The following is a 16,486-nucleotide window of genomic DNA, read 5'->3' on the forward strand; positions in this document are numbered from 1 at the left end:
TGCATCTCATGATGTACATAAGTGGATATTATGACAGGTTGCAGCCAATGGAGCTCACCCATCGTGATGGTACCAAAACCAGACGGTACATAACGGTCGTGTGTGGACTATAGAAAGATTAAAGCAGTTACAAGAACAGACTCTTATCCTATCCCACGCTTGGAGGATTGCATTGAGAAGGTGGGACAATAAGCTTTTATTTCCAAATTGGATTTACTTAAAGGTTACTGGCAGGTACCTTTATCTGAAAGGGCGAAGGAAATTTCAGCTTTTGTGACTCCAGATGGTATGTACCAATTCAAAGTTATGCCATTTGGCGTGAAAAACGCCCCAGCCACATTTCAACAGTTAACTAACAAAGTCGTTTCAGGATTACCCGATTGTGCGGTATACATTGACGATCTGGTAATTTTCAGCCAGATATGGAAAGAACATTAAAGCATCTGATGGAGTTATTCGATCGACTTCAGGAGGCGGGTTTAGAACATAGAACAGTACAGCACAGAACAGGCCCTTCGGCCCTCGATGTTGTGCCGAGCAATGATCACCCTACTTAAACCCACGTAACCCGTATACCCGTAACCCAACAATCCCCCCATTAACCTTACACTACGGGCAATTTAGCATGGCCAATCCACCTAACCCGCACATCTTTGGACTGTGGGAGGAAACCGGAGCACCCGGAGGAAACCCACGCACACACGGGGAGGACGTGCAGACTCCACACAGACAGTGACCCAGCCGGGAATCGAACCTGGGACCCTGGAGCTGTGAAGCATTGATGCTAACCACCATGCTACCGTGAGGCCCCTGGGTTTGGTGGTAAACTTAGCCAAAAGTGAATTTGGAAAAACCCAAGTCACTTTCCTGTGCCATGCAATCAGATAGGGTCAAATGGGCACACGGGATGTGAAAACAAAAGTTATTGGGGAGTTTCTAATTCCCACATCACAAAGGGAAATAATGCAATTTCCTGGCATGAGTGGATTCTACCGGAAATTTGTGCCAAATTTTAGCAGTGTGGTTGCTCCACTGACGGACCTGCGAAAGAAACGTCGCACATTTCAGTGGACAACGGAGTGTCCACAGGCATTTGAAGGCCTAAAGGCTGTGATAACGAATGCTCCTGTGTTGGAGAATTACAAGGGACTCTGTGATCAGATTGAACTAAAGTATCTGACTTTAAAGAGAAATGCCGAGGCGTAGAGAAATGGATGGATCGTGCATGGACCTTCTTGTCCAAAGTGACTGTAAATCAAGAGGGGTTTGTATTGGAGGAAGAAGAACTAAAATGGACTGTTATTATAATTGTTTGTGTGTTTTGTTTTGTTGAAAAAAAACATATATTCACTGTCAATATTTCTTAAAGGAATGTGAAAAGGTGAAAAATTAAATCATCTTGAGAGTACCTTTAAGAAATGAATGTTTATCAACTCGCTGTAGTGGATGTTGTTGGAACCAACAATTCTACGGACACGTGCTTGTAGGATTAGAATAGCGGTTTTAATATACTTACAACAGAGCCAGCCTGTTAGCCGTTGAACTTTCGATGAACTGGCCAGCTGACCCTGTGGCACTGATCTTTATACAGCAGCTCCTGGGGGAGGAGTCCTGGGCGGAGCCAAGGGAGGAGCCCCGTACAACTCTCAAGCATTCCCAGAGCTACTCCCCCTGGAAGTCAGATAGTGCAACTGCACTTACAATATAGACACATGTATATACAGGTTATAATCCGGTGTGAATCACATTCGCCACAGATGTACCTTTAAGAAATGGGTGTTTAGCAAATAGCTGCAGTGATGTCAATGTGTGGGTGGAGCTAGGCCATGACTCCGGTGTGAATCACATTCACCACATTCACCCCCTGTGAAAAAAAATCGAGTCCAGCGGGGGTGGTGGCTCACAGAGTTAGTCTGTCCGGTGGACGAATTGTTCTTTTCGATCTGCGGAGCACCGGGGTTGCAGCCTCTTGCGGTGGCTGGGTGGGTGTTGAGAGCTGGGGTATGATGGCAGACTCCGGGGCAGGTCTCATCCGAACTTTATACACCTCTGGCTCGACCGTAGACTGGGGGCGCTGGGGGCGGGCTGGTTCTGGCGTGTGGAACTGGTGGGGTGAGCTTGCAGGATCGGGGGCGCGAGGGGGCGGCAGCATAGGGAACGGGGTAAGGGGTTCCTCAGTGGGGGTAAGGGGGGGGCAGGATCCAGCGGGTGCCAGGTCCCAAACGGATACTGTGTCCTGGCGACCGTCTGGGAACTCCACGAATGCATACTGGGGGTTGGAATGGAGGAGGCGCACTTTTTCAACGAGGGTCAGTTTTGTGCCCCCTGACGTGCTTCCTCAGGAGGACCGGGCCTGGTGTCCTCAGCCACGCCGGAAGTGAGACTCCCGTGTAGTGCCCCTAGGAAAAATGAAGAGTCGCTCGTGAGGGGTTTGATTTGTAGCTGTACAGAGGAGGGATCTGATGGCGTGAGCGCGTCTGGGAGGACTTCTTGCCATTGGGAGACTTGGAGTTTTCTAGACCGGAGGGTCAGCAGGACGGTCTTCCAGACCGTCGCGTTCTCCCTCTCCACCTGTCCGTTCCCCCTGGGGTTGTAGCTGGTAGTCCTGCTCGAGGCGATGCCCTTGTCGAGCAGTTACTGACGCAGCTCGTCGCTCATAAAGGACGAACCCCGGTCACTGCGCACGTAGCTGGGGAAACCGAACAGGGTGAAGACACTATGCAGGGCCCTAATGACTGTGTGGGAGGTCATATCAGGGCATGGAATGGCAAAAGGGAATCGGGAGAACTCATCGATGATGTTGAGGAAATAGATGTTCTTGTTAGTGGAGGGGAGTGGCCCTTTGAAATCGATCGCAAGGTGTTCAAAGGGTCTAGAAACCTTGACCAGGTGGGCCCTGTCTGGTCTATAGAAGTGTGGTTTGCACTCCGCACAGATCGGGCAGTCCCTGGTGACCGCTTTTACCTCCTCGTTGGAGAAAGGCAGGTTTCGGGCTCTGATGTAGTGGGCGAGCCAGGTGACCCCTGGATGGCAGAGGTCCACGTGGGTGGCTTTCAGATGGCTGATCTGCACGCTGGCGCATGTCCCGCGGGATAGGGCATCCGAGGGCTCGTTGAGCTTCCCAGGTCGATATTTAATACCGTAACTATAGGTGGAGAGTTCGATCCTCCACCGAAGGATTTTATCATTTTTTATTTTGCCCCTTTGCGAGTTGTCAAACAGAAAGGCAACCGATCGTTTGTCGGTGATGAGGGTGAACCTCCTACCTGCGAGGTAGTGCCTCCAGTGACGAACAGCCTCCACGATGGCTTGCGCTTCCTTCTCGACTGAGGAGTGTCGGAGTTCTGAAGCGGATAGGGTACAGGAGAAAAATGCAACGGGCCTCGCTGCCTGATTTAAAGTGGCTGCTAGAGCTACCTCTGAGGCGTCGCTCTCAACCTGAAAGGGAGTGGATTCATCCACCGCCCGCATGGCTGCTTTGGCGATGTCCTCCTTGATGCAGCTGAAGGCCTGGCGCGCCTCAGCAGACAGGGGAAATTGTGTTGCCTTAAAAGAGTGGGCGGGCTTTGTCCGCATATTGAGGGACCCACTGGGCATAGTATGAAAAGAACTCCAAGCACCGTTTGAGGGCCTTGGGGCAATGAGGGAGGGGGAGTTCTCCACGACGTAGCCGAGGATGGCCAGTCTGTTTGTGCGGAAAACGCATTTCTCCTTGTTATAAGTGAGATTTAACTTGTGTGCCGTTTGGAGAAAACGGTGGAGGTTGGCGTCGTGGTCCTGCTGGTCATAGCTGCAGATGGTACCATTGTCCAGATACGGAAACGTGGCCCGCAGCCCGTACTGGTCTACCATTTGGTCCATTGCTCGTTGGAACACCGAAACCCCGTTGGTGACGCCGAAGGGAACCCGGAGGAAGTTGAAGAGGCGGCCATCGGCCTCGAACGCCGTGTAGTTGCGGTCCTCCAGGCGGATTGGGAGCTGGTGGTATGCAGACTTCAGATCCACTGTGGAAAATAGCCGATATTGGGCGATCTGATTAACCATGTCTGCAATTCTGGGGAGGGGATACGCGTCTAGGAGCGTAAAGCGATTTATGGTCTGGCTATAGTCGACGACCATGCAACATTTCTCCCCGGTCTTGACGACCACCACCTGAGCTCTCCAGGGACTATTACTGGCCTCTATGATCCCCTGACTGAGCAGCCGTCGGACCTCCGAGCGGATAAAGACCCTATCTTGTAGGCTGTATCGCCTGCTGCGAGTAGCTACTGGCTTGCAATCTGGAGTGAGATTGGCGAAGAGAGGAGGGGGGGAGATTCGCAGCGTGGCTAGGCTGCAGATAGTGAGTGGGGGCAGGGGCCCGCCGAAGCTGGGGGTGAGGCTCTTGAGGTTGCACTGGAAATCCAGGCCTAATAAGAGTGGCGCGCAGAGGTCAGGCAGGACGTAAAGTTTAAATTTAGAATAACTAGCGCCTCGAATTGTGAGCGTAGCGACGGTGCATCCTTGGATTTGGACTGAGTGGGAGCCCGAAGCGAGGGCGATAGTTTGGCTCACAGGAAAAATAGAAAGCGAACAGCATCTTACCAGTTCTGGATATATAAAGCGCTCGGTGCTCCCGGAGTCAAAGAGGCATGGCGTGCTGTACCCGTTGATCTGGACCTCCGCCATCGAACTTCGTAGGTGCTTGGGGCGGGATTGATCCAGGGTGACCGCGTTGAGTTGCGGGCTGCGTGGTGAGTGCCCGAGGAAGTCGTATTCTTCAGATGAGCTTTCTGAGCATGCCGATGCAGATGGGGCCCGTGGATCGCACGCGGTGAGCGGCGAGGAAGATGGCGGCCCCCATGAGTTGCACGTGGCCGGCTGCATGGTGGGGGTTTGCCAAGATGGCGGCCCCCATGGATCGCACGTGGCGGGAGGGGGCGGAGTCGGGGCGTAGGCCGCAGCGTTTCGGGCCCCGTGGGCCCGCTGGTGTTAGGAGCGATTTGTTCTCTCTGCAGGGGAGTTAAAAACTGGGGCCCTTTTCGTGAGGCACACTCTGGCAGAGTGGCCTTTCTTCCCGCAGCTGCTGCAGGTCGCAGATCAGGCTGGGCAGTGCTGCCACGGGTGCTGGCTTTGGCCACAGAAATGGCAAGCTGGGGCAGCTGAGTAGCTGGCTTGAGTAGCTGGCTGGGGCAGGAGAGTAACTGGCTTTGGCAGCGCGGTAGCTGGGGGGCCGTGCGGCACAGGCCTGGGGGGACTGTTGGTCGGAGGTCCACGATGGGGTCGCGGGGTCCGCGGGAAACGACGTAAAGCTGCGGAAGGAAACTTCCATAATGGTAGTAGCCTCCACAGTAGTGTCTAAGTCCTGGGCCCCCTTTCCTAGCAGTCTTTGGCGCACATAGTTAGACCTAAGGCCCGCTACGAAAACGTCCCGCACAGCAAGCTCCCTATGCTCAGCCGCGGTAACGGCATGATAATTACAGTCATTGGAAAGGTTGTTCAATTCCCTTACAAATTCAGCACTCGTTTTTGTAGGCCGCTGGCGGCGAGTCGTAAACACGTGGCATGCATAAACCTCATTAATGGGCCTAACGTACATTTTGTCCAGTATTACCAGCGCTGCGGTGTAATAACCAGCTGGATTCAGCTGTGTGGAGATTCTGTGGCTTACCCTCGCGTGCAGTAGGCTGAGTTTTTGTTCCTCCGTTGTTCCAGCGGTGCTGGCTTCTGCCAGATAGGCTTTAAAACATTTCAGCCAGTGGGAAAAAATTTCCTTAGCCTCTGCATCCTGTGGGTCACGTTCTAGGCATCCGGGCTTGAGGACTGCTTCCATGATTTCTTCGACTGTTTCCTAAGTATATTAAATTGTTGGAACCAACAATTCTACCGACATGTGCTTGTAGGATTAGAATAGCGGTTTTAATATACTTACAACAGAGCCAGCCTGTTAGCCGTTGAACTTTCGGTGAACTGGCCATCTGACCCTGTGGCACTGATCTTTATACAGCAGCTCCCGGGGAGGAGTCCTGGGCGGAGGCAAGGGAGTAGCCCCGTACAACTCTCAAGCATTCCCAGAGCTACTCCCCCTGGAAGTCAGATAGTGCAACTGCACTTACAATATAGACACATGTATATACAGGTTATAATCCGGTGTGAATCACATTCGCCACAGATGTACCTTTAAGAAATGGGTGTTTAGCAAATAGCTGCAGTGATGTCAGTGTGTGGGTGGAGCTAGGCCATGACTCTGCTTTTACTTTCTTTTTGAGCAAAAAGGCTGGTGTGTGTCTGTGTGTTTTAGTTACGTTTTCAGAGTTGAGGAAGCTGCAGTCACAGCAAGAAGGTGCATTGATCACTCTCTGCAATCTAAAGACTGTCTCCAGATCATTTCAAGGTTTCAAAGTAATACCTGTTTCTGTAGAGAATTTAAACCTGCTGTCTTTCTGTAAAAAGGGTCTTTTGGTCTTATGGATGTTGTTAGGAAAGTTATGAAGTGTTACTTATAGCAATTGTTCTTCAAAGTTGGGGGCGCAACCCACGGGTGGGTCGCAGGCAGGTGTCGAGAGGGTCGCGGAGCCGTTGTCCGGGGTGCTCCCGATCGCACAAATCCCCTCGCAGCAGCCGGCTTTTCATAACGCTGCGAACATGTTTTAAAAAAATTCAGCCGCACTGTGCATGCGTGCCGATAATCGGGCACGCATGCACAGTGTGGCCGCTATTTTTTTAAATGGTTGCAGCTTTTTATTTTACAAGTTCTGTAGTGGTTTTTATTCATTTATTTTATTCATTTAATTTTTTTTCCCATTAATTTTATTCATTTTTTTTTACAAGTTCGGGGGGGGGGGTATTCATTTTTTTCATTTATTTTACTCATTTTATTTTTATTTTTTTCTGCAAGTTGGGGGGGATTATTTGATAAAACTTTACAGAAAAAAAAATCAGGACTTTGGACAGATGGAGACTCCATACTTCCGGACACCGGACGGCTTCACCTTCATCCAACAGGTTCCATTGGAGGAGCGTGTACCAAAGCCAAAGGGATCCAAAACCATTTCCTATATTTTTGTCAGCAGCAAACAAGGTAACAGAAAATGGTGGGTCGCAAAGGTCGGCCGGGTTGGGTCCCGAAGGTCGGCCGGGTTGGGTCCTGAAGATCGGCCGGGTTGGGTCCCGAAGATCGGCCGGGTTGGGTCCCGAAGATTGGTCGGTTGGTAAAAATGGGTCCCTGGAAAAAAAGTTTGAAGAACACTGACTTATGGGATATTCTATCTGTGGGGATTATTGGTGTTGATAATTGTTGAGATGTTTAATGTGGGTTTATAAAGTGTTAACTGGATTCATAAATAAACATTGTTTTATTTTAAAAGTACTTTAGATCTCTGTTGCATCACACCTGTAAAGTGGGCCCTTGTGCGCCCCATAACCAAAATCCATTCAAAATTGTGGGTCAGGTGAACTCCATGATACACTTTGGTGTTCTCTAAACCCTGGCCCATGACAATAAACAGAGCACCAATATTAATTACAAGCCCACCAACTCCCACGGCTACCTTGGCTACAGCTCCTCACACCCTGCCATCCCGTTCTCCCAGTTTCTCCATCGCATTGGATGATGCCACATTCCAAAACGGTGCATCTGCGTCTTCCTTTTTCCTAAACTGATGGTTCCCTCCCACTGTGGTTGACAGGACACTCAACCATGTCTGATCCTTCTGTTGCATCTCTGTCTTCAACCCTTCCACTTCCTCCCAGAGCCATGATAGGGATACATTTGTCCATTCTTCTCCGACCCACAGGCCTCCATTTTCAAAGCATCATCTTCTGCAATTTCTACTGTAAGGATTGTGGGAAGTTAATGAGATTAACAGGGAATATGAGATGAAAATGAAATAACAAACAAGTAACAAGATTAGCAGGAATCTAGAGACATCGAGTGCAAATGGTCATATCAGAAATATTGTTCACCAGAGATCAATGAGGTTATACAAATAAAAACTTCTGAAGGCAAGGGATTTGAATGAGGTAGAAGAGAATATCAAAGAGATTGAATAATACAACTGTTGGGCCCCTTCAGTTTCCATCCAATAGTCCGACAGGCCAGAACTCCCTTGAGGCATCCCTTTTTCCAAACAACATCCCGACAGACCAGTTCCAAGCCATGGAGGCCTGTTCGAGCTGGTGTTTAAAGCCACAGCAGATTGCAGAGGCTCCTCTAAAATACGCAGTTTTTACTCAGTCTGTAAATATTGACCCCAACTGCTGCTGCTCTGTAGCAACCAAAAGACCTCGATGAGCTCCATGATTCTCCCGAATCAAAAACTGAAAGGAAGAGATCAAACTGAGTGACAAAGAGTTCTGACAGTGCCCTGACCCACAGCCCTCAGGATCAGGAAGATCCTCCGATGTAAGCACATTTCCAATGAACCTCATTCCCTCCCCATTACATAATAGCCACTTTCCCCACAGTTACCCCTCTCAATTTCACCGGGAATGAAACGCTTCGACCCTTGAGAGCCTGAGTGGTCTGTGTGACTCCGTGAGGAGTGAGGGCAGTTGAGTGCATTCAATGGACCCATATTCTAACATCATGGGGAAACATGAAGCTGCCACTCATCATCTCCTGAATAGGGTGATTGATGAATACCTTCACCATAACCCCTTGCATTCAGGGCCACATGAGTGTTACAACTGTTATGGAAACATGAGGAAGAGATGTTTTTCCAGACTTCACCTAAGTGATAGTTTGGTAACTATTAACTGGATTTAACCTGCAGAGTTTCTAAAATTGGCAAAAGGGGTGTCTCAAGGGAGCTCAGGGAATGTGAGCATATTTTGGGACAAGGGATAAACCCAGATAAAACTGTGTTTAGTTATTCAAATACTTGTGTCACAGTGTATATTCGTCTTTTGTTGTGTGTTTTTCTTTTCTTTTACTTTAATATTCTTTATTAATTGTTTAAACAACGACTGGTCTGGTCCCTCACTGGGTTGCACATGGTTGCTCATATTATTCCAAACAAAAATACACCACTAAGAACCAGTGTTTCAAGTTATCCTTCGGGGTTTTGAGACACTCTCAAAGGTCACATTAGCGGGGTTCCCAACATTGCCAACTTCTCAAAAACCCAATAAAAAAACATTTATAAAAACATTGCCAACTTCAGCATTATGTCACCACCAAACACATTTTCCCCTCAGCCCTGTCATTATGAGGGCTGCTCCCTCTGTGACATCTTGGTCCACTCCTCCATGACCCTCAGCTCCTCATCTCCTTCCCGGGGCATCTTCGTATGCAATTGCAGAATTCCTATGCAATACCTGCTCCTTTATCTCCTCACCATCCAAGGACCCAAACACTCGCAAGTGAAGCAGTCTTTCACTTACACCTCCTTCAAATTGGTCTACTGTAATTATAGCACGCAATATGGTCTCCTCTAAATTGGGGAGGCTAAACACTGACTGGATGACTGCTTTGCGGAACACCTTTGCTCAGTCTGTAAATATTGACCCCAACTGCTGCTGCTCTGTAGCAACCAAAAAAATTGCCAGTTCGATGAGCTCCATGATTCTCCCGAATCAAAAACGGAAAGGAAGAGATCAAAATGAGTGATGAAGAGTTCTGACAGTGCCCTGACCCACAGCCCTCTCAGGATCAGGAAGATCCCCCTATATGAGCACCTTTCCAATGAACCCCCCCCATCACATAATAGCCACTTTCCCCACAGTTACCCCTCTCAACTCCACCTGAATGAAACACTTCGACCCTTAGAGCCTGAGTGGTCTCTGTGACTCCATGAGGAGTGATGGCAGTTGAATGCATTCAATGGACCCACATTCCAACATCATGGGGAAACATGATGTTGCCACTCATCATCTCCTGAATGGGGTGATTGATGAATACCTTCACCATGACCCCTTGCATTTGGGCCCACATTAGTGTTACCTCTCTGTTATGGAAGCATGAGTATTAGCCTTGGAGTTCAATGCTTGGGGGCCAGACTTCTAGACTTCTTTTTAATGAATTCAAATTTCATCATCTGCCCTAATGTGATTTGAACCAGTTCATCATGGGTCACTGCTTTACTAGCCCAGTGACAATTGGACTTGAATCAGCAGCACACGTATGCATTGCAATGCCAAATAAATTGACACAATTGACTCGTCAAGGGTCAGGTGGCTGATTAGGCAATTGGCTTCTTGTGACAGTTGAGGCAGACCTGTTGCATATGAAGCCCCCCCCCCCCCCCCCAAACACCCCTCCCCCAACAGAACCTGAGTGACGGTATTCAACCCTTATGAGGCTGGGAACCACCCCTTGTCAAAGTCCCCAAAACTGGCCATGCTGCCTGACATCTCATAGGACCCCACCCAGGGACTCCTGTGCTGACCCTATGGAGTCACCTGCTCCCATCTGCTTTCCAACTGCCACTTTAGAAGGGTAGTCCTCAGTGGTGATATCACCACAAGCCCAGCAAGGAGGGCATGGGAAGCCCATCCTGCAAACTAACCAACATTCCCCTTTAAACATAGAGGCTTACAGCCATGAATGGTAGCGAAGGCCTGCGGCTGACCCTCCCTACACCAAGGTGCCATGACTGAACACCCCCCAGCCCCCAACATTGGACTTAACTGGGTTCCTCCATGTCCTTTCCAGTGTCTTCTGCAATTGGCAGCCTGGATGGTAATGGCGACCTGAGCACTCACTTCCTATATCCCCTTTGGAGGCGAGGTCACCAGGTTCCCGTCTTTGTATAGCTGTCGTCAATCCAATTGCCGCCTGATGAATATTCAGTGAGTGGAGAGTCACGGCTGTTGGGCTACCTACTGAGATGCTATTGTATTTAAATTAGGTTCCTGCCCTTCCATGGCAGGATTCTTGTTCAGTCACCGCAAAGGTTCTCGAAAATTGTAAAATGCTATCTCACTGGCGAGAATCCCATTTCACGATGCCCGCCATATTTTACGCCCATGTCACTGTTCCCATTCACTGCTAACCTGGGCTGAAAATTACCCTCATTGTTTGGAAAGTCAGACTTTTCAGAAACTGGTATAGATCGGCTGGCAAACAAAATGGGAAAATTATAGACTTGCAATAAAACATTGCAAAAAGAAAGTTAAATACTCATGTTTACTGTGTTTGCTTTTTGTATTTTTCTATTAAATCAGTGCTGAATTACATGAAAGATTGTCAAAAATTGATAAAATGAAGAAGAGATATGAACTTTTGATGGTTACAATGAGACCTCCCGAGGGCGAAGAAGAACGATCTCAGGCCTATTATGTCATTAAGGTAAAAAGTACATAATATATTTACAGAAATAGAATATGGGAAAATGCAAAATGCTGATATGAATTACCTGTTTTGGTAAATACTTAAATGGAATGAGAAAATAAACACTTTCAAAGGAAGATCAATTATTTTACTTGTTACACACAATTACAATTAATTTTCTTTCCACTGTATTTGTACAGTTATTTTCTATTCTTACTAATTTGCCTCGTTGCATACTCCTTGATGTTGACTTTTTGTTGAGGTTTGGTTCCATGGCATCTATAACCCTAGCAATTAATCATGAATGAGTATCACATAATTTGCAGTTTATTCAATCGTGGAGCATGAAACTTGTGTCCTCAGGAGTACCAACAGTCATACTGTGTAGAATTTGGGATTTTATCCACCCACGTAAGAGACCTCAGACCAACAGCCGTGTCCTGGTTACCATTCCTGCTGAAATTAGCCTGTTAACTGCAGACTGAAACTCAAACATGATCAATTTTTCTGGAAGTAATATCATGAAGCATCATGCACTTGATTGCATGAATTGACAAACAACATTGATATTTCACCAGCCATTAAGCTGTAGTCAAAGTGAACTATTCCATTTTCTCTGTTTACATGAGATTAATAGCCTTTTGAAAAATTTGCTCATGGGATGTGAACATTGCGAGCAAAGCCAGGATTTGTTGTCCAATCTTAATTTGCTTGAACTGCCTTCTTAAACTGCTGCAGTCTACACAGTGCTGTTAGGAAATATGACCCAGCTTTTTGACCCAGCGACAATAAAGAAGTGGCAACATAGCACTAAGAGGATGATGTGTGATTTGAAGGGATACTTGCAGGTAATGTTCTCATACATCTGCTGATTTTCTGGATGGTGGAGGTCACAGGTTTAGGAGATGCTGTTGAAGGAGGCTTAGAAAGATGTTGCAGTGCATTTTGTAGAGAGTACCACTGCATAAGAGTGGGGGAGGGAGTGAATCTTTAAGGTGGTAAAGAGGCACCAAACAAGCGGGCTGCTTTGTTCTGGATGCAGTAGCCATAGACATCTCCCTTTATACTAGGTATGACTAGCTCCACTATCGCCCCTTCTAATGTAGGCCTGTCCCCCTCCCCTTATCTCGGGTACTCCAACCCATCTAGAAATTCCTGCATCTCACGGTCTCCCCCAGGTCTGACCTGTACAACCTCTCATAAAATTCCTCAAAAACCTTGTTAATCAGATCCAGAGCCACCACAAACTTCCCTGCCCTATCCCTCACCTGCACAATTTCCCTTGCCGCTGCTTCACTCCAGAGCTGACCTTCTAACATATGCTCCGCCTTATCTCCATATTCGTAAAATGCACCCCTTGCTCGTCTCAGTTGGCGCACCACCTTCCTGGTAGATAGTCGGTCGAAGTTCGCCTATAGTTCCTTCCTCTTTTCCAGCTTTGCCGAGTCCCCATCCTCTGCATAACTCCTATCTACCTCCAACATCTCATCTATTACCCTTTGCCGCTCCAATCTCTCCTCTTTGTCCACCCTGGCCTTAAACAAAATGACCTCCCCTCTCACCACCGCCTTTAGAGCCTCCAAGACAACCGCCTTCGACACCTCACCCGTACAGTTGAAACCTACATATTCCTTAATTACTTTTTCAATTTTGTCACAGAACACTTGATCCCCAAAAGTCTCACACCTAATTTCCACCCCGACCTCTGCGCTACCCCCTTTTCCAGCACCATATCCACCCAATGCGGAGCATGATCTGACACTGCAATTGCCGAGTATTCCGACCCCTTAACCCAGGCCAGCAAAGCCTTCCCCATCACAAAAAATTTGATCTGTGAGTATACCTTATGGACTGCTGAGAAAAACAAGTACTCCCGTTCCCTCCCATTTCTATTAGCCCAGCCAACGCCTTCGCCCCCCCCCCCCCCCCCCCCCCCCCCCCCCCCCCCGCCGATGGGACCAGCGTGTACGGCCGTGACCTGTCCAACCTTGGCTCCTACACCAAGTTCCAGTCCCTCCCCTCCGCCACTATCAGTTTGTGTGTGTCCAAGTCAGGGATGACCCCAAACATCTTCTTTGTGAATCCCACATCGTCCCAATTTGGGCCATATACATTTAACAGCGCCACTAACCTCTCCAGCGCCCCTGTCACAATCACATATCTACCCCCCTGATCTGCCACCACCTTCTCCATCTGGAAGCGTATGCTTTTGCTGTCCATTACCGCTCGAGCCCTTCCGTCAAATCCAAATTGAAACACCTGACTAACCCAGCCCTTTTTAAGTCCGATAATAAAGATTATTAATTCCTTTGTAACAAAAAGCTAACATAGCATTTGCCTTCCTAATTGCTTGCTGCAGATGCATATTAACTTCCTGTGATTAACGTACAAGAATACTTGGTCATTCTGACTGGAATTTTCTGGCCCTGTCTGGGGTAGGATCTTCTGGTCCTGTTAAAGGTGATTCTGCTCCCGTTTACTTCAGTGGAACCGGAAGATCCCACTGACAGCCAATGACAAACCACCTCCACCACCAGAGACCCCGCACCAGGGGCCAGAAAATCGCAGCCTCTGAATGCAAACATTTCAGACTTTCACGATAAATAAATATTCTGTTCTTTAATTTTTCCTACCGAAGTAGATAACTTCACACTTCACTACATTGTATTCCATTTACTCAACCATACAATCAATATCCCTCTGCAGCCTCTTTACATCCTCCTCACCACTTACTTTCCAATCAAATTTCGTATAGTCAACAAACCGGAACACATTATACTCCTCATTTAAGTCAGTAATATAGATGGTAAATAGCTGAGGCCCAAGTCCTGATCCTTGCGGAATCTCAGTAGTAATAGCCTCCCAAACTGTTGAGTTTACTCCTACTCTCTGCTTCCTGCCTGTCAACCAACCCTCAATCCATGCTACGATATGTAATGGAACCTACGAAGGAACAAGCGGTCCTAGATCTGGTCCTGTGTAATGAGACAGGATTGATTAATGATCTCATAGTTAGGGATCCTCTCGGAAGGAGCGATCACAATATGGTGGAATTTAAAATACAGATGGAGGGCGAGAAGGTAAAATCAAACACTAGTGTTTTGTGCTTAAACAAAGGAGATTACAATGGGATGAGAGAAGAGCTTGCTAAGGTAGACTGGGAGCAAAGACTTTATGGTGAAACAGTTAAGGAACAGCGGCGAACCTTCCAAGCGATTTTTCACAGTGCTCAGCAAAGGTTTATACCAACAAAAAGGAAGGATGGTTGAAAGAGGGAAAATCAACCATGGATATATCAGGAAATAAGGGAGAGTATCAAATTGAAGGAAAAAGCATACAAAGTGGCAAAGATTAGTGGGAGACTAGAGGACTGGGAAATCTTTATGGGGCAACAGAAAGCTACTAAAAAAGCTATACAGAAGAGTAAGATAGATTATGAGAGTAAACTTGTTCAGAATATAAAAACAGATAGTAAAAGTTTCTACAAATATATATGAAACGAAAAAGAGTGGCTCAGGTAAATATTGGTCCTTTAAAGGATGAGAAGGGAGTTTTAATAATGGGAGATGAGGAGATGGCTGAGGATCTGAACAGGTTTTTTGGGTTGGTCTTCACAGTGGAAGACACAAATAACATGCCAGTGACTGATGGAAATGAGGCTATGACAGGTGAGGACCTTGAGATGATTGTTATCACTAAGGAGGTAGTGATGTGCAAGCAAATGGGACTCAAGGTAGACAAGTCTCCTGGCCCTGATGGAATGCATCCCAGAGTGCTGAAAGAGATGGCTAGGAAAATTGCAAATGCACTAGTGATAATTTGCCAAAATTCACTAGACTCTGGGGTGGTCCCGGCGGATTGGAAATGAGCAAACGTGACACCACTATTTAAAAAAGGAGGTAGGCAGAAAGCGGGTAATTATAGGCCAGTTAGCTTAACTTTAGTAGTAGGGAAGATGATGGAATCTATCATCAAGGAACAAATAGTGAGGCATCTGGATGGAAATTGTCCCATTGGGCAGACGCAGCATGGGTTCAGAAAGGGCAGGTCGTGCCTAACTAATTTAGTGGAATTTTTTGAGGACATTACCAGTGCAGTAGATAACGGGGAGCCAATGGATGTGGTATATCTGGATTTCCAGAAAGCTTTTGACGAGGTGCCACACCAAAGGTTGATCATAAGATAAAGATGCATGGCATTAAGGGTAAAGTAGTAGCATGGATAGAGGATTGGTTAATTAATAGAAAGCAAAGAGTGGGGATTAATGGGTGTTTCTCTGGTTGGCAATCAGTAGCTCTTGGTGTCCCTCAGGGATCAGTGTTGGTCCCACAATTGTTCACAATTTACATAGATGATTTGGAGTTGGGGACCAAGTGCAAAGTGTCCAAGTTTGCAGATGACACTAAGATGAGTGGTAAAACAAAAAGTGCAGAGGATACACGAAGCCTGCAGAGGGATTTGGATAGGTTAAGTGAATGGTCTAGGATCTGGCAGCTGGAATATAATGTTGACAAATGTGAGGTTATCCATTTTGGTAGGAATAACAGCAAAAGGGAATATTATTTAAATGATAAAATATTAAAACATGCTGCTGTGCAGAGAGACCTGGGTGTGCTCATGAGACCTGCATGAGTCACAAAAAGTTGATTTACAGGTGCAACAGGTGATTAAGAAGGCAAATAGAGTTTTGTCCTTCATTGCTCGAAGGGTGGAGTTTAAGACTAGGGAGGTTATGCTGCAATTGTATACGGTGTTAGTGAGGCCACACCTGGAGTATTGTGTTCAGTTTTAGTCTCCTTACCTGAGAAAGAACGTACTGGCACTGGAGGGTGAGCAGAGGAGATTCACTAGATTAATCCCAGAGCTGAAGGGGTTGGATTACGAGGAGAGGTTGAGTAGACTGGGAGTGTACTCGTTGGAATGTAGAAGGATACGGGGGGATCTTATACAAACATATAAAATTATGAAGGGAATAGGTAGGATAGATGCGGGCAGGTTGTTTCCACTGGCGGGTGAAAGCAGAACTAGGGGGCAAAGCCTCAAAATAAAGGGAAGTAGATTTAGGACTGAGTTTAGGAGGAACTTCTTCACCCAAAGGGTTGTGAATCTATGGAATTCCTTGCCCAGTGAAGCATTTGAGGCTCCTTCATTAAATGTTTTGCAGATGAAGACAGATTGTTTTTTGAAGAATAAAGGGATTAAGGGTTATGGTGTTTGTGCCGGAAAGTGGAGCTG

At 47.2% G+C, this 16,486-nt stretch overlaps 1 protein-coding gene across 1 annotated transcript in view; it reads left to right on the forward strand.

Annotated features, from left to right (window-relative positions):
• Positions 1-16,486, forward strand: part of ccdc39 (coiled-coil domain containing 39) — a 187,870-nt gene that overhangs the window by 138,658 nt on the left and 32,726 nt on the right. The window contains exon 14 of the mRNA XM_038816334.1: positions 11,146-11,269. Coding sequence (XP_038672262.1) covers positions 11,146-11,269 — 124 coding nt within the window. The remainder of the gene's footprint in view (positions 1-11,145; positions 11,270-16,486) is intronic.

This window comes from Scyliorhinus canicula, chromosome 13 (assembly GCF_902713615.1).
Source record: "Scyliorhinus canicula chromosome 13, sScyCan1.1, whole genome shotgun sequence".
Taxonomy (NCBI): domain Eukaryota; kingdom Metazoa; phylum Chordata; class Chondrichthyes; order Carcharhiniformes; family Scyliorhinidae; genus Scyliorhinus; species Scyliorhinus canicula.